Source organism: Dryobates pubescens, chromosome 19, assembly GCF_014839835.1.
Source record: "Dryobates pubescens isolate bDryPub1 chromosome 19, bDryPub1.pri, whole genome shotgun sequence".
NCBI lineage: Eukaryota > Metazoa > Chordata > Aves > Piciformes > Picidae > Dryobates > Dryobates pubescens.
The window spans coordinates 17,666,102-17,692,400 of record NC_071630.1 but is presented as its reverse complement, the minus strand read 5'-3'; the positions used below and the strand labels follow the sequence as shown (position 1 = coordinate 17,692,400).

Here is a 26,299-nt window from a genome sequence, read left to right as displayed (position 1 = left end):
TTTTTACTTGTCTAACATGCTGTATGTTGAGTGGTGCTACCAAAGGACATTTAGAACCTGGGCTATGTTTGCCACATCTAGTGCTACAAATTACATTGAAATTGCAAGGATAACCTTGAGGCTTCTAGCAGTTTGGACTAAGATTATTTAAGATCTGTAAGACTGTTTAAGATTAAGATAGGTAGACTAATAGTCTACCTGGAAGCTGAGTGAAAACTACAGAGGATCTCCAGAAATAGCTTTCTTACGTAGACCTAGGCTCTTTGAGGTTTGTTTTAGGTGTCTGGGCTTTTAAAACAAAGATTGATGCGAGACTTGAAATAAATTATTGTACAGATTTAGTCTAGGTGGGTTTTATCCTTGCTCTATTCTTATTTTTGTCACAAACAGTAACTACTGCTTTTGATTTGTAAAATGTGTTACCTTTGTTTGACAGTCTCTGATTTTTCTTCAGAAAATTGCTTTTGTTCAAATAACCTCAACAGTAAGAGATACATCTGTACATTATAAGATGTGCATCAGAAATAGAAACCAGAGAAGAAATTAGAAACAATATTGTGACAGAGATGAAGAATGTTGGGCTTTCCTTCGTTTGCTACTTTTCTGTAATACAGTGTTTAATGTAATAATGTTAAACTACGCTGCTGCAACTCAGAAGATACTCTTCTTTTCTTTGCATTGGTGTCCTGTTCCTAGCTCATTGTTGGTGTCCATTTGATGTCTTTTAAGTTCAAAATCTATTTTGCCTGCTCTACAGTGTGAGTATTTATCTAACCCTTTCTTTTGCATGAGAAATGCTCCCAGATATGAAATTCTACGGGGAGTAGAATAAAGTTATAGAACAAAGAATAAAGTTATAGAACAAGTGCCCATTTTCACCGAGAGTGTCATTAGTCATTGGAATGGGCTGCCAAGGGAGGTGGTGGAGTCACCATCCTTTGAGGTCTTCAAGAGAAGATTGGATGTGGCACTTGGTGCCATGGTCTAGTCATGGGGTTTGTGGTGTCAGGTTGGACTCGATGATCCTCGAGGTCTCTTACACCCTTAGTTATACTGTGACACTGTGTAATACATATTCTGTACATGTTACAAATCTGTGTTGGAAGGTTAGATGCTTTAATTATTCTAGCTTTCTTTTGCTATATTCATCTTCAAGATTTATATTGACAACATTTATATTGACAACATTGTTTTTCTTTTTTTGCTTTGTCTTAACTGTGCTATAGATTTCCAACAGATTTTTCTCTTATCTTACAAATATACTTTGTAACTAGTGGATTCCAAAATACATGTTACACAGAACTGAGAAGAAATTGCAACTGCAAACATAAGCCTATAATGAAAGTTACATAAGTAGACCTGTAGGTTGTTCTAAAAGAAACTGGGAAAACTGTCCCTCTAATATAGAATATGTATCATATTACTTCTGGTTTCAGGGCAAAAGTATGTTGTTCAATAGGTACTTGCATTCTATTCAATTTTTGATACTACAGAATTATTTTAATCAAGTCAAACTTATACATGCAAATGTTCAAGGAAAAAGTTCAAGGTGGTGGCTTATGTGACAGTTCCATGCTTCTTACTGCCCTACAGTTTCATCCTCAAAGACAGGTTGTTTTTATCAATACGCTGCGGTATTAGCGAACATTAATTACCAGCTCTGTCAAACTGAGTTATCAGCATAACAAGATGAATGTTTGCAGTTGAAGTAGAATCTAACATTTTATAGTCTCTTCCACTTTGCCGTGTAATTTAAAATGAGGACTTTTGTCCTTGTCCCTTATAACAAAGAGCTAGAAAAGATTTAGTATTTGAAGGTTCTTTGGCCTCATGTATTATTGAAAGTCTTCTAAAATTACTTCAGACTGAAACTTCTGTAGGAATGTGATTAAAAGATTAGGGCTTAATTTAAATTGTACATTCACAAAACAGATCTGCAACTCGGTTCTGTTACAGCAAACCCCTCAATATTTCCCTAGTTTATAATTCGATAATAAACATTTTCTCCTATTCTCAGTTCAGAAAAATCCTGCAGTCTAAGCAGTATTTTCTTACAGAAGCAAAAATGAAAGTGAGTAATGTAGAATCACCCAATGATCTGAGTTGGAAGGGACCACCAAAGGCCAACCTCCTCTGCAGTAAGCAGGGGCATCCTCATCTAGATCTGGTTGCCCAGAGCCCTGTCAAGCCTCAACTTGAATATCTTGAGTGCTGTTACACACTGTATAGAGGACAACCAGGGGTTCAGGCCCAGTAAGCATGGGTTTATGAAAGGCAGGTCCTGCCTGATGAACCTCATCACCTTCTATGACAAGATGACCTGACTATTGGGTGAGGGAAAGGCTGTGGATGTTATCTACCTAGACTTTTGAAAAGCCTTTGATGCTGTTTCCCACAGAATTCTCATAGACAAACTGGCTGCTTACAGCTTGGATCAGCACACACTCTGCTAGATAAAGAACTGGCTGGACGAATGGGCCCAAAGAGTGGTGTTCAATGGAGTTAAATCCAGCTGGTGACCACTCACAAGTGGTGTTCCTCAATGATGTATTAGCCATTGTGTTTGTCAGCTTCCCAGTGTTGTTTTCTATCCTGTGTTCTAGATTCTTGTATTACATGTGAACTCCTGCATATTACCAGTTCAGAATGTTAAACGGTGGCTTTGTAATGATGGATTTCTATAAGAGGTAATTTTCTTCCCAACTAAATACAGGGATTAAATAAACTATTAAGCAATTTTCCTTCTAAATGTATTACAATAAGAAATAAAATGTAACATTTTTTCTGTATTACAGCTCAAGATGAAAATACATGAGCAAAGAGTCTCTTCAAATAAAAGACCTAGATTGTATTAGGAATTTTGAATAGGTCAAGTTTATCTCATGTAATTTTTTGCATGTAAAAAAAGTTAATCAGAGGTGACTATCTCTTGCAAACAGGCTTTCTGGGTTTTGCAAATAAAAAGCTGACAGTCTTTTTTTTCTCCTTGACAGATGGAGATGGACAAAGTGAACATTTATTACCTGTCTGTGAAGACGCAATGTGTCAAAAAAGTGCCATCTACTTAACTAAGCTAGGAATGGATCAGGTATTGCGAGTTTGGAATTGCAAAGACAAAGAAATATACTGTGCTTTATGAAATAACGTCAAATAGGAAAAATATTCTTCAGAACAGTGAAATCATTGCATATAAGAGACTCTTTTTTAATTATTATTACTGTGGTGGTTTGGCCCTGGCTGGGGGCCCAATGCCTGCCACTGCCGCACTATCACTCCCCTTCTTCAATGGACAGGGAAGAGGAAGAATACAACAGAAATGTAGGAGTCAAGATAAAAGCAATTCAATAAAATGCAGAATCACAGGCAAAGAAAGATGTTATTCTCTGCTTCCCTTTGAGCCAGACATTGTTGGGTCACTTCCCTAGAAGCAGGGCTTCAATATGTGTAGCAGTTACTCCTGAGGACAGACACCATCAATGAATATCTCCACACTTTCCTTCTTTCACTTAGCTTTTATATCTGAACTGGTGTCATATGTCATGGAGTACCCCTTTGGTCAGTTTGCGCCAGCTGGCCCAGCTGTGTCCCCTCCCAGGATCCTGCCCATCCCTCATCCTGCTGCTGGGGGGTGGAAAATACTGGAAAAGTACAGCCTTGGAGCCTGGTTCAGCAGTAGACAAAACAGTGATGTGTTACCAACACCCAGCTACAGTACTGTAAGACATAGCACTAGAAAGATGCTCTAGAGAGAATTAACTCCAGCTCAGACAAACCAATTACAACTGCAAGTTTGAGGGGGAAAAAAGAAAGCTGTTTGGTGGAAGAGGTTGATTCTAATCAAAAAAATTACATAGATTTCTGATGCATCATTGGGGTTTTTTTTAATTGCAAAACTTTGCATTCTAAGCACCTGACTGCTCTGGCACAAGATGACACCAAGGTTTGTGTTAAGAATTGGAAACATCTAATTAATTCAGGTAGGCTTCCTCAGGTTAAGTTAGGGAGTTCCTTTGCAGTTAAATACGTGTATATACACAGACACACAGCAAGCCAAACCAGCTCACACCTCTTGCCCCTTATTTCTATTGAGTGCTTGGTTGTTACCAAATAAATTTCAAAATGGTATATGAGGACATGTTTAGGCTATATGTCTTCAGAATTTGGGGGGGGGGGGCTTGGCGATTAAGTCTTTCGGCTTCATTTGTTCGTGACACTAGTTGTTTTGAGAGACATAGTCTTGATTCATGTAATAGATTGCTCTAGAGGCATTCATTTTGAAGTGTGTGATTACTTAAGTGTTAAGTGCTCTGCTTTAAAATAAAAAATTAACACCTTAGCAATAAATTAACCTAATGCTTGATGTTTTTACTAGATTAATACTTAGTAATGCGAACCTAAAAGCCAAGGTGACCTATAAAACACTACTTGGTTATAGCTGACAGCAAGACCCACTTCAGTGTTCTGACAGAAATATACAATATAGGCCATACAGGTTTCTAACCAGGGTATGAATCACCAATGATTCTTTTTCTGACAAATTAAAAGCAGGTGTTTTTTTTTCTGTCAATGGTACCCTCTCTGATCTGAATTTCAGAATTTAGAGGGGAACCTACTGTTTGCTCAAGGAACAGCACATACTGTGATAAGGTGCTTCTTGGTATAGTCTGCAACCCAAGTTTATAGTGCATATGCTGTCACTTAAAGAATGAAAATTTTTAGAACACAGGTTATAGCATCCTTTCCTACCAGTGAGAAAATAACTGCATTGGAAAGGAAAATATGCAGTTACCAGTCATTTAAGGAAACATAACTAGGATTGAATATACCATCTGTGCTAGAAGGAGTAAGAATCTCTAAATTTGGTAATGTATCTCTTTTAGCCTTCTAATCCTGGCATCTGTGTTCTTAGATATGCATGTTTTCCTGTGCATGCTGCAACTGCAGGTTTTTATGTTAATTCCCTGTTGATGCAGAATAGAGACAATGGATTATAGTGTTGCTAGAAACAGTGAAACAGAGTTTGATTTGCAGGTCACAGCCTTCATATAAAACAAGCAGATGCTCAATTAGTGGTACTTGCATGGCTCTCTGGTCAAAGGGGAGTACACCATAAGCATGTTACAGTGGTTATATTGCTGTAACAGGCTGCTTACATTTCACTGTTGAGTAGCTGGGGTGCTCTTATGTAGAAAGATAATTGCTCTTCAGTTCTGAATTTACTTCCTTACTCTTGATAATACAAGAAGTAACAGATATACCAGTTTCCCTGCTCAAGTAATTTTATTCTCAATGAAAGTAACCTCACTGTCGAAAACCAACCATACTCAAATAGTCTGTACCATTGAGAGAGACTGAGCTGCTGATTGAGAGTAGGGGATGACTGGGCAGTGTGCTGAAGAAAAGTTCTATTGTCTGCTGTTCATTGTATGTTTCTAAAAGGAAGTGATGCAGTGATGGCAGAAGGAGTTGTGAATCAGTTTGCATAATACCCAAATTTTTCTGAAGTAAAGTCTTGTGTTGTAACCTGGTCTGAAATAATACTGCATGTAAACATTCTTTCTGTTCCTTCATTTCATTTTTTTGATAGAGGTCAACTATTTAATTACAGATACATAAGATTTGTAACATATCACTCCTGATACCCATTAGTGCATTTGGGGTTCTATACTTCATTTAGCCATTTCACTGGATGGTTCCAATTTTAAAATCATTTCCAAGGTAGTGATATTCCAGTAAAAAAAAAAAATAGCAGCCAAATACTACTACTTTATTTTAAAAAGTGAAGGATCCAAAAGGTTTTTAACCTTTTAGGCAAAAGATATTAAAAATGGATAAGAGTTACCTAGAAACTTTAAAGCACTTGTCACTGCATATTTTTAGAATGACTTTTTAATTAGAAATGACAGTGTCAAATGGTGTGCCAATAGTGTGACTTGTTCTGCCTTAACCTTTTAAAGAATGACATCTAGAACACTCTTCTATTGCACTGTTAGACTCTTCTAGAGGTGACAGCTTTTTCTTCCAAAGTTTTATCTTTTCCATTCTGAAACAGTGAAAGATTTTCATTCATATGCCTGCAGTCTTTCCCATGTGTTGCATGTTTCCTTCAGGTAGAAATTTATTCAAACATGTTACCTCCCATATTTATTTGGAATTGAAGTGTTTTAACTTCACTGAACTTGGTCATTATGAAATGACCCAGCTTCAGAGTTTCAACTGAGTAAGTAAATCTTCAAGAGAAATGCTAAATATAAATATTATAGTAACAGACTGAGATGAATTCCTTTTGTTTTATTTAATTGAGTTTAAATTTGAGGGAAAGAATAATGAGCCCCTTGTGTTGCAGAGCATGTTTCAATGAGGGGATGGTGTCCTTTCTGAAACAGGAAGGTAGTTTCAGGGGATCTATGAGAAACTGAAAGAATGCAGGTCTTTTTATTGGAAAAGGAGGTGATGCTATATATCCATTTTCACTGTTTAATTTTTGCTGTAGGGTTTTGAGGGGTTTTTGTAGTTAAGAGTGTAGAAAAAAAATTCTGGTGTTAAGAAACTTACTGCTCTCAGATCTGCAAAATTACAAATTAGATTACTGTCTTAATGAAAAATATTTTGCCTATGGTAACTAGACCTGGTTCTGTCTTTCTTCCTTCTATGTTGTGACATTTGATGAAACTAAATCACAAAGACTGAACACAGTCCATGGTAGCATAAGATCAGACTCTCACAAAATGGAAAGGATCTTGAAAGATCATCTAGTCCACCCCCCCTGCCAGAGCAGGATCACTTGTACTGGATCACACAGGAATGCATCGAGGCAGATTTTGACTATCTCCAGAGAGGCAAACTCCACAACCCCCTGGGCAACCTGTTCCAGTATTCCATCACCCTCACAGTGAAAAATGTTTTCCACGTAATTACATGGAACTTTCTATGCCTCAACTTCCACCCATTGCCCCTTGTCATTGGGCATTGGAATGAAATACATAACAACAAGAAATAAACATCTGTGAAATCTGTGGTTCTAAAACTTCTGTGGAGAGGCATGAAATAGCATGTCAGACTTGTGGAGCTGTTCTTGTAAGATCTTGTTTGGTGTCTGTCAGGCTAAAGTATAGTTCTCATTATTCTCAGTTGAATAGCCACTGGAAATCCAGGCAGATGTATGAGAATTAGTTCAAGGATGATCTTTCACCATGGGTTTTAATATATATAATCTTTATATGGGTTACAATTATCTCAGATAAATTTTATTCTTTTGCATGATGGAGCAAAAGTAAAGGCCAACAAAATACATATGAGTGACTTAAGGAGATACAGACTGACTGAAATTTTTAAAGGATGTGAATGTTTCCATAGCAACAGAAGAACTGATGTCAGAACTGAACTAGAATCTCATACGCAGTTTCAGATTGTGGCAGGTGTAAGGATACCTCCATATTTCTTTAACTTCACCTGCAACAGTTACAGACTAATCTGCTTGCTGATTTACACCTCTCATCTAGATTCTGAAAATTAGGCTGGGTTCTCCCTGAAAAATATTTTGAAGTGCAGGCACTGTTTACTGTAGAAACTCTAGATACTGGGAAATTCTCAGACATAACCAATCTTGCTTGTAATTTTGCCCAATATTCGGTATGATTTTTCATCTATTTCCTGAGGCCAAAAGTATTCTTTTGGTCCCTTCATTTAACAGTTTCTTTGTGAGCTTGATGATTATTACAGTCTTTATCTGTGCAATAGAAAGATTATGGCTTTATTCCTCTAAGAAACAGCTTTGAAGTAGGACAGAGCAGTGCATCTTACAGTAAAGCATACGACTTTGTGGCGTCATTTGCTAGGCAAGAGAGATATCTGACAGTGTTGATTATTTGCTGCAGTTGGACAGTATTGGAAGTTTTTCTTCCTTCCTCTAAACCATTTTAAGCAGGCCAAAGTAGGGGAGATAGCTGCTGCTGTCAGGTTCATACACCTCAGATTTTGTAAGATCCTCTCATTGTGTTGCTCATCTTTCCCAAAGCAGCTATGGGGCTATGAGCCACATACGAGCATCAAAAATAGGACTTTACTCCTTTTCCTGTGTTGCTAAATCACTCCAGTCATCTTCTGGGCTTTTAACACCCCAAGTTAATGGTGCAATGTATAGGTAACTTACTTGGTTAATCTTTATGCTGCTAACTGTGTACAGAATTCAAATGACTTTGATAGGCACTGAAAGCCTCATGCGTTCTGGAATCCCAGCATTTATTTCTTACATGCAGCTGAACTGTGGTGCAAACGTATAGAAAAGGGGGAGCCCCTAGAGAAAGGGACAATTGTCCAATTCTTTCAGGCCACTCATGATACTCATCCATCTATAGGATGGGATAGTGTATGTTGAAGAAAGGTGGAAAACTCCTGGCATTTCCAGAAAAGGTATTGACCAACAATGGGCTACCAGTTTCCAGGTACTTTGACAGCCAGCTTCTTGCCTGTGTTAGGTGGCTTGGAAGCGGGCAGCTAGCTGGATAGGGTTTTTGTGTGTCATAGGTTTCTGGCCATACTTGAATAATTGAGATATGTTAATCCCACACTTAGAGCTCAAAGACCTGTTAACAGGTTATAGAATGAGGGAAGTGCCTTTCCTAACACTTAGAAGAATGTGGACTCTGAAAGAAATGAGCTGTTTCAAGTTAAGTGTCACTAGTTTTAAATTTTTCTCTAGTGCCCATGGTCTTTTTCTTAACAAAAAGGAATTCTTCTGCTGGTTGAAAAGTATTTGAAGAGTTTGAAAAAAATGAATTTTTCAAACACTTAAAGATGTCTTATTTTAGCCTACAAAAAGATTAAAACTGAAGGAGTAAAACCATACATGCATATATATATAATGGTTTAAGTAATTATATTAGTGATGCTACGCAGCAGAGCTTAACAAAAAGGGAAGAAGTAAATATTTGATTTCTCTGAATTTTGTGTGTTCACTTACTCTTTTTTTTTTTTTAGGTGTACTCATTGCATTTTTCAATCCATTTTTTCATCTGAGCTAGGTAGCAGAAATAATATGACCAGAAACCCACATAAAATAGCTTTGTGGGTCCTCATTATACCCACTTATATCTATCTTAGAGTGAAAGCAAAAAAAAAATAGTTTTAGTCTGTTTCCTATTCAAGTAGTAACAGCAAATGTGAAGCTTTAAGTAATTGTACCAAAGCAGTAGGAGATTCATATTATTGACATACTTATTTTCATTTTTCCTTCTGTGCTGAATCTATGTCCTCAGGCACATGAGCAATCAATCTTGCGCTACACTGCACAGTGCTGCTCTTGATAATAGAAATGTACAGGATGAATTTCACCAAAAGCACGGATTACTCTGAATGTAAACTGTCAGAGTAAGTTATGTATGGGGCCAGAGTGTGCTCTGGTTACATGCTGAACAAGATTGATTTTTGAAGTGTTCTGCAATTGCTGTTGTATTGGTCCCATAAGTGGTTCAGTGGGATGGATGAATCATGCCACCATGTATCCATCCACTTTGCCTCCATGCCCAGTGAAGATGGTTGCTAGCAGTAGGTGAAGTTTCTGTTGTGTTTACTTCCTGCTTTGTATCTCTGCATTTAGTTGCAGACCTTATGATAGTAAAATTCCTGTATATGAATCACACATTCAGTCTGAGCAGAGTTAAAACAGAATACAAGTTTGGATTTGAGCCTAAAAATTAATTTTGCTGCTTTAAAATAGTGTTGTCATACATGGGAACATTGAGAAAGTATATGATGGATATAATTGGATTTCATTGCAATGACTGTGTGAATGATACCATGCAAAGCAAGAACTGTATTATATTTCATGGTTCTGATTCCAGTCAGTGTTTTTCAAAATTACATTTTTTGCAGTAATACTGTTTCATCTGTCTTTTGCATGACAAATAAGTGCTAAGAAATCCAGCCCTTCAAAAAATTTCCCTCAGGTTGACTCTCTTTTTCTACTTCATACATTTTTCTAAACCTTTAGCAGCTACCAGTAACTAAACAGGCATGCATATGGGAGGGTGGGGCTGGATGGGTGTGAGGATCAAAGGCTGTTTAATTTCAACTGAAGTTCTCATCAAGGGTGTTGTGGCTCAGTTCAAATATCAGCACTTAAAGCAGACATACAGTAAGTATGTGCAGGGTCTGGCAGAACTGTTCCAAGCTTCTGGGCCATCTGTGATATCCTTCATGCACTTTCTAAGTAATTTGGGGGGCTTCTCTATGATGCATGTGGTTGTATGTCATCTCAAGGGACCAGCCTGTGTGTCACATGCAATTGGTATGTGACAGGAGTGTTGTTGATTACTGGACTGTGTTAGTGAAGGAGTCTCTCCACAGGAGGAAATGATGCTGTCAGGGTTCTCATTCTGGTTCCCGAAACAGCTAAATTAAAGCTTGGGTGAGAGACATTTAAGATGCTGCTAAGTGCTTTTGATGTTGATGATAGTGGTCCTTTAAGATGGCACCCCTCTGTCCTTTTGAAGGTATTGTCAGATAATCGACATACAGAATTTCTTCTGACTTTAAAAATGGCACTGAATTTTTCTGTAGCATTGGCATTAACCCTGGTACTTCAGCTTCATACCAGCTTGTGAAATTACTTTGATTTTAATTAAGATAAATTTCTGTTTAGCACCTCTGCAGCACTTTATGGAAAGTAAGTGCAGATATATTCTGTTTCTTGTCCTGAAGAAATTATACTTTGCATTTCTTTTGTACTTTCCATTTGATACTTTAATCTTAATGTCTTATCAAACAGTTCAGTATCTTGTGCTGCTGGGGAGATAGGGGAATTGAAGCTCTTGAACTTCTAAATATCCATGAATAATGGAATCATTCAAGCTGAAATGAACTTTAGGAGATTCAGCCCTGTGCTTTAATCAAGGGCAACACTGTGTTGTTTAGAGCTTTGTCCAGTCGAACTTTGAAAACCCCAGAGGACAGATTTTGCAGTTTCTCAGGGCCTTTTTGGTCTAATTTGTTGGCACCTGTCTTGTGTCAGAGTGACCATTGTCTCTTGTTATTCTGCTGTGTATCTCTATAGAGAGCCTGGCTTCATCTTTTCAGTTATGTCCTTGCAGGAATTGGAAAGCTGCTATTAAGTCCCCCCTAAAACTTCTGTTCTCTAGGCTAATGAAGCCCTGGGACCTCAGCCTGTTCTTTGAGTAAATATTCAACACCTGACCACCTTGGCAACCCTTCTCTAAACACACTTGGTATTCTCAAACGTTTCTTGAACTGTGGGGCACAAAACTGGACACAGAATCCACATGCAGACTAACAAGTGCTGAATAAATAGAAATAATCGCTCATCTCAATTAGCAGGAGCAAGGCAGCAGTTCCAGTGCAGAAATAATGTTTGGCTGTCACAGCTGCCACACTGAGCTTTAGCTTACTGTTCACCAGCCCCCCACATTTTTTCTTGGAGAGCTGCTAATGCAGCTGGTCTGTCTCCAGCCTGCACCATTGCAGGGGTCTACTCCCATGTGCAGGACTTTGTTTGCTGATTGTTATGAGATCCCTTACTGCCCATTCCTGTCTTTCTAGGTCCCCTCTTAATGAAAGCAAAGGGATTCAGGAACTCAAGGCCCTGATGGTTTGGTCTTACCCAGGTTCCAGGCAGGCCTGAAGTTCAGTAAATTTCCTTAATACCTCCATCCACTGGACACAGTTCCTCCATTCTTACAGCCTTCTGTTGGAGGAGTTTTATTGAGTAATTTAATATAGGAATAATAATTTCAAACTAGTTTGTTGTTTTTTTTTTTATTTGATGACCCTTACATTCTCTTTGGAAATTTATAAATGATTAAGAATCTGGATGCAGTGAAGAAATGTGAGCTGGTTTAAATACAATTAGGTCGTTTAAAGAAGTAAAATGGCTTTCCTTACCTAGGTGTTCTATTTTGGTTTATTTACAGTGGATTCCAGTCTTGCAAGACTTCAGAAATAAAGACACACTCTGGGGCTTTGTGCCATATCAAGATGACCAGTCTTCAACAGAAATTTCATTCCCAATTACGCTTCATATTGGAGATTACAATATGGATGGCTACCCAGATGCTCTTGCTATACTCAAGAACACATCTGGAAGGTGAAGTATATGTAAACCTAGAAATAAAGATTATCAAATGCATGTCCAATCATCAGTCTTACAAATCCCTGTTTTTAATGGATCTCATTAATTTTATTGAGTGATCTCTACTAAATGTGTCCCTTTTAAAATTGGATGCATTTGCATGCTATATCCAGAATTACATAGACTCAGACTGTGAGTCTTGGTAGGGAATTGCAATGGGGAGTGGAGCATGATAGCAAGTTCCTCCAAGATTGCAGGAGATGATGATCTCTCCCTTTCCTTTCCCAAGTCATCTTCAGCTTTTAGTGCTGGAAGCAACACCAGTCTGCTGAGCCTTGGGGAACCTGTTACATAGTGTCACATGGAGTGAACGCTGGTGAATGCTGAGAAGTGCAGTTGAGTTTTGCCCCTTTTGAGAAGCAAGATTGTTAGGTACACCTAGGAGCTTACCAGTAATTTTATATTGTCCAAATTTAACAGAAATAAACTTCCACTTCTTCACCCCCCCAAAACCAGATGCTCCTAACCTTTCCTATTAATGTTGCCAGTGTAGTATCTCTCCTTGGGTTGGGTGGGTTTTTGTTTCCTTCTTTACTTGCTTTCTCAATACTTTGTTTTGCTACCATCTGGTTTTAGGTCAGAGAGGACATGTGGTGATGCTTACAGGGAGACTGCTGTACGTTGAGAAGTTAGTGATCCACATAATAGTTGACCCGAGTAGGAGCATGCCTGTGCTTTTCTGCACATACCTCTTGGCTGCAGGATAAACTTAGCCAGCTAATTGTAACGGAGAAGCCTGTAGGCAGCTCCCACTTGGCACCTGTTGAGGATACCACTGGCATGCCCTTGTCTTTACCTTGAGGTGAAGCTGCACATTTTCATGTGAAGATCCTTTTGTTTGACAGTAGAAATTACTGAACAGAGTTGGTTACTACTAAGAAAAAATAAAATTAAAAGCTCTAGAGACCATAATGCCACTGAGCATCACTACAGAGTGTATGCACAGCATGCTGTGGCCCAACTAGGGGTCTGTCTGACTGGGTTTTCCAGCATTCTGAAGAGATGTAAGATCATCTATGCTATCCCCTTTTTCTTCCTCATGTCATCACTTGTAAGGAGTATTTTAGTCAATAACTTACTGGATCTGTGAAAAGTGCTTGCCATAGTGCATTACAAGACAAAAGACATGTCTTATTTAGTATCTTCTGTGTATTTGTTATCTCCCTGTGGGTAGTGTTTTATATGAGCTTGGGTGCACGTGCATGATCTGAATTGAGGAAAAGGTCGGAGGAGCTCACTTTGGTGCTTAAAACTGTATATATGCAGAATTTAGATGTTGAAGTCTAAAGTCAGTTCAGATCCTCTAATGGTTGTCTAAACATGAGTCACCTACTGACATTTTTATGTTAGAGTTCTTCAGATACTGATACATACCTAAAAATGACCCAGTTTGAAGGGTTATGTGCTTATATTCAGTCTATGTGATGTGATTCAGAGACAAGGCAGTATGCAGCTGAGGTCTGTCTGTGGATCTCTAAGCTTTAAAACAACTAGCACAGCAGCTTTTTATATTCAGAGATGGCAGAGGAGAAGAAGGCAATGCAGTTACTGCCCAGAACTTGCACAGGCAAAGTTAGAGCACTGAACACTTAGTTGGGTGTTGGCTTCTTGTGTTTAGCTGTCATTGAATAAAGACAATAAACAGTCTAGAACCAAAAATCTTTCCTTTCCCATTGAAATACCATGGCTTGTAAACCACAAAGTTATTCTTGTCTTTGTTTTTACTTAAGCCCTACAACTCTTGTCATTTGAGCTGTACCACAGGCAGTTTTCTAGTGTGTATCCTGATAGTATGCTTCAGGAGGACTCTGTGAAGATTTACAGAGTTCAGAAGTTTATGTGAAATTATTTTATAAGTTTCTTAGGAGCTGCTCTTCTCTGGATGTGACAGTGTAATATGTGAAAAATGTAAACAGTTAGTCCTTTAAAAGCCCTGGAGGATACTCATTGCAATGAATTCCTGTGATACATTTTTCTCTCTCCATTTTCCTTGCTTCTGAAGCTGTTTAGTCAGTTGGGTGCATCTTTAAAATTATTCTGAAACTGGACTTCAAAGTCAAGTGACACAGTAAGACATAAGGACTGAAGGAACTGGCAGATTATTTGGCAAGTTATTAAAAGGGAAGTTCAGAGAGCTGGGGGAGACTGGGTGAAAAAAAAAAAAAGAGTACATAAGCTAAAAATGAAGACATTTGTTGTGTATTAATTGTAACTGTGTATTTCCAGGATTTGTGGCAAAGAAATGGAAACAGACTCTTAGTACTTTGGGATGGGAACAGAAGTCACATTTTTTGCACCCACTGTGAAATGTCCCTTTCAGAGTAGTATTGATTCATTGTTTCTGAGAAACTTAAGCAAATAATTTCTTTTCAAATGTTTAACTGGGTCACAGAGTGGAAAGAACAGTGTCACAATGAAAAGCTTCTCTTAAATTACAGCAAATTAAAATTAAAACCTTACTTAATTGATTTTAAACACTTCTGGATCAAGCTGTTTGTTTATTTCTCTGAAGCCTTTCATGCTACATCTACAGATCTAATTTCAATGATTGACTACTGTGATTAAATGATAAAAGCATTTTTGTAAACTCTTGACCTTAATCTGTGCTATAGTCTGGGAAAGCTGGCTTTTATTTATTGTCTGTAATTTAAAGGAGACAGAAACTGTTTTATGCATCTGAAAATATACATGATAATGGAAGATAGGATAATGCTAAACTCTGACTCTATTTTTAGATATTTATCTGTCCATTATGAGTTCTTGTAACTGCTGATTTGAGTCAGAGCTTGCATATTAGGATTCGAGTCCACAGATTTTTCTTCAGGCTAGATACATACATGAATTTTTCTTCCCTCTAGCTATGACTGTATTAGAAATTGTGTATGTATGTAGAATAATAACAGATAAAGAGATTTTATCAGTAGCTGTTAATTGGTTCATCTCTACTTCCTGTTGTCTAAATGTATTTGGTTTTATATGTTGGGTTTAAACTGACCCTGGTAACACTGAAAGTGTAAGTAGTGCATGGGAGTCTATAAACACCCAGCTTTCTCCCTGAAACAAACTTTGTTTAACTACTTATTTCCGAATTAGATGCTAATCATTGGTATCTTGCATTGCAAATATAATCTCAGGATTTTTTAACTATGCTTTTATCCAAAGGGAATATTTTTCCCTGGTAAAGTTGGGAATGCAGTATCTCACTGATGTTGGTGGTAAATAACAGTAAAGACTGATACTTGGAGGTAACAAACAAATAGATATTAACAGTTGAATGGAAAATGTCTGTAATACACTTCTTGAATGTTTTTTAGGTATTCAGGCTCAGTTTTAATTTCGTGCCTATGTATTTTTCCTTTTTATGGATATACTTGAAAGGATTCATTTGACCAAACTATCTCCTGATAAATTGTTATTATTTGTCACTTGTCAGGCATAAGGGTGGATAGAGGACTTCTTTTAAATGTAGGATTGATGAACACTTTGTCACTGAGCTAATCTGAAAAACCAGAGGCAAATTCAATTATTCTGAATGTCTAGAATAAGGTATTAGTCATTTAGATGTTCTCTGTATAAGTGTGAATGAACTAGACAGACCTCAGGAGTTCACAGAATCACAGAAAACATCCAGTCCAACCTTTGACCCGGTTTAGGGTCAATCCTAAACCATGTCCCTAAGCACCAGGTCCACACATTGCTTAAACACCTCCAGGATGGTGACTCCTCCTCTGTATAGGGAAAAAGTTGAACAGCTGAGGAAACAGCCAACAAAGCAGCTTGACAAACTTCTGTCTTCTGAAAATTATCATCTAATAATTTCTGGCAATTTAAAATGTGAATTGAATGACATCTTTGCCAGGATGATGCAAAAGAGAAATTGAAACCATTCCCTTAGCTCACGTTGTGTCACCTCACCTTGAAGGTGGTTAATCTGATACGATACTTAATATATTACATTAATATATTATACCCAACCAGGATGAGGAGGTTGATGAAATATTCTATAAGCAACTGGAGGCTATCTCAGGATCATCAGACCTTTTCCTCATGGGTGACTTTAACGTGCCAGACATCTGCTGGGAGCTTAATTCAGCAGAGAGGAGGCAATCCAGAAGGTTCTTAGAGTGTATGGAGGACAGCTTCTTGATGTAGCCATTATGTGAGCCTACCAGGAGTCAGGCCCTGCTTGACCTGCTGTTCTCAAATAGAGAAGGGCTGCTGGGAGGTGTGATGGTAGGAGGCTGTCTAGAATGCAGCAACCGTGAGATAGTGGAGTTTTCAACATGCAGGGAGGAGCAATAACAGAACCCTTACTTTGGACTTCTGGAGGGCAGACTTCACCCTATTTAAGCAACTAATTTGAAAAGTACCCTGGGTAGCAGCCCTTAAGAACAAAGGAGTCCAGGACTGTTGGACCTACTTCAAACAGGAGCTCTTGAAGGCACAGGAACTGGCAGTTCCCATGTGCCGAAAGATGAGTCACCGGGGGAGGCGACCGGCCGGGATGGGCAAGCAGCTCCTGAAGGAATTAAGGGGGAAAAAAGAGGCTGTATCACCTTTGGAAAGGGGGGGAGGCAACTCGTGATAGGTTTAAGGATGTTGTTAGATCATGTAGGAGAAAAATTAGAGAGGCAAAAGCCCAGTTAGAACTTAAACTGGCCACTTCTGTGAAAGACAATATAAATCATTTTTATAAATATATTAATGCTAAAAAGAGGGGCAAGAACCACCTCTACTCTTTATTGGACCTGGAGGGGAACATTGTAACTAAAGATGAGGAAAAGGCCGAGGTACTAAATACCTCTTTTGCCTCCATTTTCAACAGTTAGGCAGGAGGACTTCAGGATAACTGGCCTCTGAACTGGTGGATGGGGTCAGGGAGCAGTATAATCCCCTGAAATCCATGAGGAAGTAGTTAGGGACTTGCTGAGCCTCTTGGATACTCATAAGTCCATGGGACCAGATGGGATCCATCCTAGGGTGCTGAGAGAGCTGGCAGATGAGCTGGCCATGCCACTCTCCATCATTTTCCACCAAAGACTCAGACTCCTAGTTGGTAAAGTCTCAGTTCCAGTAAGAGTGGCAATACTACAGTATCAGAGTCAGTGTAAAATGCTATTAATCATCAGTGTGCACGTGTGAACCCTGTGTCTCCCAGTGACCAGTGGGCATATATTAGGTACATTCTCTGAGAGGGAAATTTTGCTTTAGTAGACCTTTTGCTCTGGTTTGTTTCCTGTTTCACTATCACAGTTTATTTTCCTGCCTTTATTTGTTATATGTTAGCAAATGCCCAATTTGGTTTGTCTTGTCCTGTTTTCACTGTGCTAGGAGGTTGGGGGTTGTGGGGTTTATATTGCTTTGAAACAATACACCAATAGAGATTTGGTTTAATCTTAAATTTGTGTAAAATATCATGCAATGTGTAAGAACGTTTACTAATGGAGCTAGGATGGGAAGAGGTTGTCATAAAATAATGAAAAAGCACTGATGCTTTTTAAGTAGTGCTTAAGATGAAGGACTGTGGAGGGATTAAGGAAAATGGCAGATAAGTGCACTTGGTTCAGAATTAAGTAAGAATATACTCCATATTTTGAGTTAATTAAATTATTCCTGTTGATTTGGACCAATTTATTTAGTGTATTCATTGGTTTAAATCAGGCATGTCATAATGGCTGTAATTTGGTCTGTAAAGTTAACATAAATGCTTACAGAGTGAAAGCATCCGGTGGCTGCTGGCTTTGTGTTTATTATATTTAACTTCAGCAAATAAATTATTAAACTGCAGTGATTTTGTAATGTCCATCATTTAGACTATTTATAGCAGACAAGTTGGGTTGTATGTATATGTATGTTTTTAATCTATAGATGTGTGTGTATGTTTTACAGCAATCAGCAAGCATTTTTACTAGAAAATGTCCCGTGCAATAACGCGAGCTGCAAGAGCGTACGTCGCATGTTTAAGGTGTTTTGGGAGCTCTCGGATCTAAATCAAATCAAGGATGCAGTGGTAGCAACCTTCTTTGATATCTATGAAGATGTAAGTTCAACTCTTTGTTGTAGGGAAGAGCTTCTCTCTCTCTGTTGCTCTCTGCCTTTGTGCCCTTGGCAGAATGCATTGTAGTGATGCTGGCTTTACAGCAGGCAGTGCCTTCAGCCTGGGAAACTCATTCTTGAGATGCTCCCTGGAAGGTCAGCAGTCAGCAGCAGCCCATCACTACCTGTGAGTTTGCTGACCCTCTGTATGACCTGTCCTCTTCAGTAGCAAAAAGGAAGCCATTTATCACGTGTTCTCCTGTTAGCTGAGAGTGGAGCACTGTGTCCCAATTTACCATCAGTTAATAAAAGCTACTGACATTAGTAGCAATAGTGTAAATTTCAGTACACACAGTTATTATTTTATTTGTATCTCTAAGGGAGTTCAATTGCTAAATTTAGATGTTACCTAGAGTAAATCAGCATTCTAATGTAAACTTTTTTGTTTTGTTTCTCTAGGGAATCTTGGATATCATTGTGCTAAGCAAAGGCTCCACCAACAAGGACTTTGCCATCCATACATTAAAAAACAACTTTGAAGCAGATGCTTATTTTGTTAAAGTTATTGGTAAGTTATCATGTTTAATTAAGTCAAAATGGGACATTGAGAAGAGTGTGACTATTTGAGTTTCTGTACCACAGAAAGTAACAGACTACAAAGAGTAAATTGTAGGTATAATTTCCCAAATTGTGGCTAGGGAAGTGGTAACAAATTCCTAGAAAAGTCAGAGTTATCAGCATTAGAGGGCCTGACAACTAGATTAAGAAATTATGTAGTATATTTAATTGGCTTTGAGGGAAAGAGTTGGACTAGCTGAATTTAGGAGGCCGCTTCTGTCAATATTTTGTACCATACCTTCACTTACCTCCTCATATAAGATGATGTCAATATAAAAATAGCATTAGATCTACACATACCTATCCTTCAGTTCAGATTTAGGGAAAAAGAAAGTCTGTGAGGATATTAATGATTTGGAGGAAGATTAGCTCTTAAACAACTAATTTGAGGAAAAATCTAATTATGCTTGCACACAGATATAGGCATGTCACAGTGAGGCAGAAGGGAACCAGGAGAAATTACAGCAGTATCAGCTTGAAGGGGCATGCTTTCTTTGACCACAATCACTGCCTTTTTATCTTGCCTAGTTTCAGAAAGCAATGCAAGTACTTATTTTCATCTGTGCCTTGAGTGGCTGCAGGATTTTCTTTCCAGCAGGGACTTCTGTCTTTCTTGCTCTACTTCTCTCATATCCAGCCTGTTTTACTGGAGTTCTTTTCTATGTCATCTGGAAATGATGCAGAATCTAGTGCAAAATGGGTTGGTTTTGTTTCAGTAACGACTGGTATGGTGTATGTTTTGTTTACCCTGAGTGATCTGTCCTGAGTGCCAGTTCGTTTCCCTGTCTGATTCAGTTTGGTGTGCTCAGCCTAAAATCACCATATGGCTCAAAACACATCTTAACTGTGGAACAGCAATCAATGTGGCAAGGGCATGAGAATTAAGGGACTTGGTTTAAAAGGCTAGAGTTAGATTATTATATTTATAATTGAGAGTTATTGGGTTTTCAGAGTGCATGCCCTACTTGTTCTGCAGCTGCAAAGGTGACCTTTGAGCTTATTGCTTGTTCCTTGAATTTTTGAGACTGAGTGAAAAATGAGACTCTACATGAGCTTACAAGGACTAAGCTAAACAGGAACAACTAGAGGTTCACCTTCAAAAATTGTATTTGCCTTCATGTTGTTTAAATGCATCTAATCCTTCAAAAGCACACATTTTGCACACCATAGACATCTGTACCTAGTGCTGGGGGCTGGAGCATTTATTAATTCCTCCTTAGCCTGAGCAAAGTCTTATTATGATATCCTTTAATAATTTGTCATATTGATGGAAACTTTCTTTTCAATAATAGTATATAAGGGTAGTGTAATTCACTCAAACATGCAGAAAATCTCACACTTCACAAAGCCCTGTTAGAATTATAATTGTGTGATACTTTTCATGGGTAAAGGAGTAATTTGCAGCATGCTTTTTGATTCACTCTGTAAATCTGTGTTTAAAATTGGAGCAGTCCTTTTTTTAGCATCTTTTTGGGTGTGAATATTTTTGCATAGAAACTCCAGGAAAAGGGAATTAATGAGTAGTCTAAAAATATTTTAACTGTCATACAGGGGTAAGTATTTCTAACAAAACATGCTTTGTGCAAGTTAGTGTGTCAGTACACTTGTTTGGCATACGGACAATGACAACAGTTTTGCTTGTTTCAGCTGATACCAAATGCAAATGGTCAGATTATTTGTTCCAGCAGTGAAACTGAAGAGCAAATTGCAGTGAGCTATTTTGCATCAAAATGGGAAGAGTTGTTTCCACTTGCATACACACACATGTTTATAACATAGAAAATAACCTTCCAGCTTAAAACATCTTATTTGTAGATACACACAGTCTTCAAATTCTGCTTTGCTACACCTTTGTCTTACCTGTCCAGATATTTTTTGTAGAAAAATACTTGATTTTTGGTGTTGTTTTTTCCTGTATTTGGTAATTTCAACACTATCAAACCACAGGCAAAGAATGATAACCTGAGAATCATGACAGCTGTTAATATTTGCACACAAAATATCAAAACTGGTTCTTCCAGAACAGTCCTGTTTCTGACTCCAGCAGGAAATGAATTCTAGTCAGACTATTACACAATGAACATCTAAAGTGCACCTTTTTGTATTTCACTATGGCCAAACATGTAGTACCCTAAACTCTACAGAGCCTCTGCAGAAAATGCTTTCAAAACCTTCTGCTGGTTAGCATGACCTGCCCTCAAATCTGACCCAAATCTTAATTTTTCCGGTCTGCCACACTTGCTTCTTGGATCCCATAATTCATGGTTAGGTTATTACTTGGCTCCAGTATGGCCTGGTCTGTGCCCTCTTCCCTGCTCACAGCCATTATTGGGCTGCTGCTCAACCAAACTTGTCTTTTGAGGCCCACATTTTGCATCAGAATGAAAGCTTTAATTTGTGTGTGTGTTTAGTTATTTGCATCAAAGGCATTTTAATACTGATGTTCTAATACTCAGTGTCACAGGATGTTCTAGGTCATAGAACAGATGGCTCTCATTGTCCATCATTTAGTTGATTACAAATAAGTGTTTAACAGATACTTCTGTAATTTAACTGATTTTGAAACTGCTAAGTTTAAATAAGTAATTGAGGAATTGTGACAGTTTTTACATATTAGGTAGCATTATACACATCTCGTTATACTGCTATTGAATTCGTAGAATAAATAGGTAATGAGATTTTTGTTTGTTACAGCGTCTGTGAATTGCTTTAAGTTGTAAAACAATTCCTTGTCTAGAATGAAAAGTCTTCACTTACTTTACCAGTAAAGCTGAATCTCTGTCAGTGTTTTTAAATGGTTAGCAGTGAATGAATAACATTTACAGTCCGCTATTTTAAAAATGTTTTCATTTGGTATTATTTGAAGTGGCAACTCCCTCCTTTTGAAGCTGGCTAAACGGTGAGGTATGATAAAACAGTGACTAGCTGATTAATTTTTGCAAAGAAGTGTGCTTCAAACACATGAGGAATTTATAATACACTAAGCTATACAGAAGACAAAGTCTACAAGCTCACTTTTTGTTTTTGCAGTTCTCAGTGGCCTCTGTTCTAATGACTGTCCTCGGAAGATAACAGTAAGTGTAACTATACCATTGCACTACTATTTAGCCTCAAATAAGATAAAGTCTAACTATGGCAAAAGCTCTCCACATATTAACACAGTTACTGACTGGAAGAATGCATAACCCGGACCCTGACTGACCAGGTTCTGCATATTTGAGACATACTTGAGCCTTTCACCAGCTGCCTGCTCAGAGATTAAATCGACTGACTGTGCAGCAAGCTTTGTTATCCAGCATCACCATAATAGTAAAAAAATTCACCTCAGTCACTCATTTTTCATAGATCTGTATTAACATCATCTTTGTGGTCTCCTTACTCATTCTAATCAGTCATCGTTTTTCATCCCGTGTCTGAACCCACTTTTCACCGTTATCTCTTAAGGTTTAGAACTTACTGTTTTTTGAGGCATGGTGTGAAACGTGTCATTTCTTCTTTTAATGTTCTTTTTGTAACTCATTTGAAAGATCTTCACTGGACTTGATGCCCCTGTATCAGCTTGAACTTAGCATTAGGGGGAAAAAAAAAAAGGAAAGACAAAGAAAACTTTCTTTTAAATCTACTCTTACAGTTTTCCACTCTCTTGTCCCTTCCCCACCATAGCAGATAGCTGTTCCCCACCCCTTCTTAGGTGCATTTGTTACAGTTCATCAGTCAGTAATCCGCAATTCCCTTTGATTTGTTTATTTGTGTATTTATTCTTGTCTGTTTCCCTATAACTGCACTTTCATGTTAAAGTACATTTTTTTTCCCTCAGGAGAATTTGCTTAAAATAGATATTGATACTCAACAAGTATTCAGCCGCTTTCATGAATTAAATCAAGCACTGCTAAACAATGATAAAAGTTTGAATTTGTGTAGTATTTTTCAATTCAGAAAGACCATCAAGATAGTGCATTTTTTCAGAAAATATTAGATTAATTCTGCTTTTTCAAAACATGTAGTTGGGGTTTTTTTAATTTGCAGAGATTTTTATCTTACTTGTAATGTCAACCTTTTGTCAGAGGACTGCTTTATGTATGAGAAACAAATTATTACTTAGCCAACTGATCAGCCTCAGTTTGAAATAATTTCCAAGTAATACTATGACCAAAACAGTTGCAAGACTTGGAAATCATCCCTAAGAAAAGCAAATCATTAATCTCAAAACATTTTTCATCTTTGCTCTACTGTTTTATTACTACAGCTCTGTCTGTCTCTAAAATTTTTGTCTGTTGTTTGGTTGGTGTTATTTTTTTCTCCCTTGTAGCCTTTTGGTGTAAATCAGCCTGGTCCTTACATCATGTACAATACTGTAGATGCAAATGGATACCTGAAAAATGGATCAGGTAAGATAACCTCATAATAAGAATACCCATGGCATGCTCTGCCTGTGTATACTTCATAGCAACCTGAAAGTTGGAAGGAAGTTTACAGAGTGAAATGGGACTGGTTTGGAATAGAGTCTTCAGGGGTTTTTTTTTAGTGTTGTACACTGAATTCTTTCTTTACAGATTGCACATTTATTACAAGCATTGCAACTGCATTCTTTTTTCCTTTTCTCCTGTCTCATGCAAATCAGGTTTGAACACTTGCCTATATCTTGCCTAATCTGAAAAATGGTTGGATACAATATCATCAGATTGTAAAACAGCATAAGCCTCTAGTGATTTACTTTTTCTATAAATTCCTTACCAATTAGGTATTAAGAAGGAACGGTGGCTCTGAATACCCAAATAGAATCTGGTAGCCACATGAAAAGGATCAACAGAATATTCAGTAAACACAGGATGTATTTTTCTGGAGTTATCCCCTACATCTGGCAGAGTAACGGGCATGTGTAAAATCTGAGTAGCATGAGGGAGATAGAGAGGGAAAGGCTGCATCCTTTCATGTAATACAAGAACCACAAGGTATCGAAGAATCATTAGGTGACAGGGTCGAAATAAATGGAAAGAAGAGGTGCTTCATGCAACTTGTAGCTTAACTAGAGGTTTAGTTGCATAACATACTGCAAGTGCCACAGTTTATATGAATCCGAGACCAAAGTACACAAAAAAGAGCACTACATTATGTCATGGTCCAAGCAGTGCCTAGTGTTAGAATATCCTGGGGGTTGTTCTTCCTTCCTAGGTATATACCAATAGCTCCTAGAGGACACAGGTGGCTGTACTAGGTGCTCTGTTAGTCTAATTTACAGCTGTTGTTCTTACGACCATGATGTTCTCACTTCTTGCTTAGGCAAAAAATCCCAAACTCACAAGCCAAAACATGACCAGAGTATGCACATCTGGAAGCTGCACCATTCCAGCTCCTTCCCAGGAGCAATCATGTGCATCTGCCACTCAAGTCTTACTTCAAATTAAACTCAGTTGTCTTTAAAAAACATTTCTCATGGTTCACTGGGAAAACTGTTACTCTGTATGACATTGATTTAAATATTAGCAATAATTGAGGGGAGAAGGCGCTAATATGATAAGGTCCTAAATCAGTGATAATACTCACACCTTGAATACTGAGCTCAGGACTTGTCATTCCATCCTAGAAAAAATAAAGACAAAGATGATGTCCTGAAATATGAACAAGATAGCTGCAAAAACATATTCTGACATTCTGTAGCACTTCACACATGCTTAGATATCTAAGCATATGTGCTTAGATACGGGTTTGAAGGCATCAGCCTACATTTTAATCAAACTAATAATTAAGGCTAACATGAAAATGTGGAGTATTTTTTCTAACCGTTTCACAAATTCATTTTAACAAACTAATCATCCTGCCAGTTGTACATGCAATTCCATCACTCTGAAGGTTTTCTTCATGAGATAAATTTTAAAAGCACTTACATATTTAGTTAGAAATACTCAAACCCCATGATGTGCTTAGAGATTTTTAGTTACGTTACACTCTATTAAGACTATGCAATGAGACTGCTCATTGTTCAGGCAGTCAAACAAGTTTTCAGCTCTTGCTTTGTAATTAACACAATCTCAGAAATCCGATATTTTAAGTGAACTTACACAATGTACTTAACAAATCATAGCCAACAGCTCATCAGAAGATGACAAAATAATGAGTTTGTGGGCTCTCAAGTGCAGAATAACTATTTAAAGGTTAACTCACAGCAGTATGAACTGATTCTAAACTCTGCATTGAGGAAATTAGAATTTTGATGGGTTTGTTTCGTGTATGTTTGACCCTTTGGAACTTACTGCTTAAGCAAGCTTATAAAATAACCCAGTGGTGAAATGAAGATGTTCTTCCGACTGCAGACCTATGTGTCATGAAAGAATGCCCACAACTTACAAATTCCATATATCTGTGAGGAACAAAACTAGGTCCAAATTTGAAGCTGTTTCACGTATCATTTTCTTAATTTTTATTTTTTTTGAGGTTTTGTCTTCCAAGAACAAAAGGAAATATATATTTTTCTAAGCATTATCATTAAGGTGTGGCAAGTTTGGTTGGTTGTGGGTTTGTGTTTTTTCACAAGGGGCAGTGCTTTTAGAAATGTGATTTTTTTCATCATTTACTCTTAAGAAACAGCTATCAACTATGATTTAATATGGCTGTAGTGCTGTTTATCTTCCCTGCTACCATATTTACAGTAACAAAAACCTAACAGATTCCAGTCATGATTAATTTCCTTTTCTGTTTTGGCATTATGAAGTAAAGGTAATGAATTCCAAGCACATTTATGACCCTAGCAGTATTGCTACAGGGAATTTTCTAATACTGGCTTTGATCAGTTTCTCAACTGTAATATGTTAATAGATTTTTTTTTTCTTTTTGAGTCTGTATAAGTCCTGCAAGAACTTTTCAAAGTCACATTTTCTGAAGCTATTAAGTTGGCAGCTCAACTTTTACAAGTTCTACTCATAAAATTTAGTCTATGTTCTAACTTAGGATTATTTGCCTACAGGTTATCATCTTGAAAAGCAGTCTGTTACATCAGAGCTGTATTCTATTTGACTACCAAGAAATACCTCAAGCAACACTTACATAAATGTGTACTGGTGGGCAACACCAAACCCACGTGGCATTTTTGGGCCTTATATAAACCCACAAAACATCTTTTCCACATTAAGCTTTTAAAAATATAGGCATCAATATACTATTTTAAAACTAATTTTCATCAGCTTCTTTGTATTCTTTATGTAACATCATGGTACAATCCATATCTGAAGCTTTTAATTATAATGAGAGAGATCTGATTAGTTTTTAACCATATTTTTTAAATAATTAATCTCTTTCCCAAGAAGTGATATGATTAAGAACATAGTTCCTTTTCTAATGAAAACAATGCTCACTACTCCTTTTTTGTGTGGTGGTTTGTTGTTTGGGGGTTGGTTGGTTTGTTTTTATCCTCCAAGTCAGACGATAATTTCTGTTCTCTTTACTGGTCTTAGTAGGAAACCAGCTATTGGCTGGACCACTGAAACCAAACTGTACAGTCACCTT

The 26,299-nt window shown here is 37.6% G+C and overlaps 1 protein-coding gene across 1 annotated transcript in view; it reads left to right on the top strand.

The window, feature by feature from the left end:
- The window catches only part of ITFG1 (integrin alpha FG-GAP repeat containing 1), a 72,299-nt gene that overhangs the window by 31,064 nt on the left and 14,936 nt on the right, over positions 1 to 26,299 (top strand). Inside the window, exons 9-14 of the mRNA XM_009906695.2 lie at positions 2,994 to 3,088; positions 11,928 to 12,100; positions 18,035 to 18,185; positions 18,641 to 18,749; positions 21,830 to 21,873; positions 23,109 to 23,187. Of these exons, the coding sequence (XP_009904997.2) occupies positions 2,994 to 3,088; positions 11,928 to 12,100; positions 18,035 to 18,185; positions 18,641 to 18,749; positions 21,830 to 21,873; positions 23,109 to 23,187 (651 nt within the window). The remainder of the gene's footprint in view (positions 1 to 2,993; positions 3,089 to 11,927; positions 12,101 to 18,034; positions 18,186 to 18,640; positions 18,750 to 21,829; positions 21,874 to 23,108; positions 23,188 to 26,299) is intronic.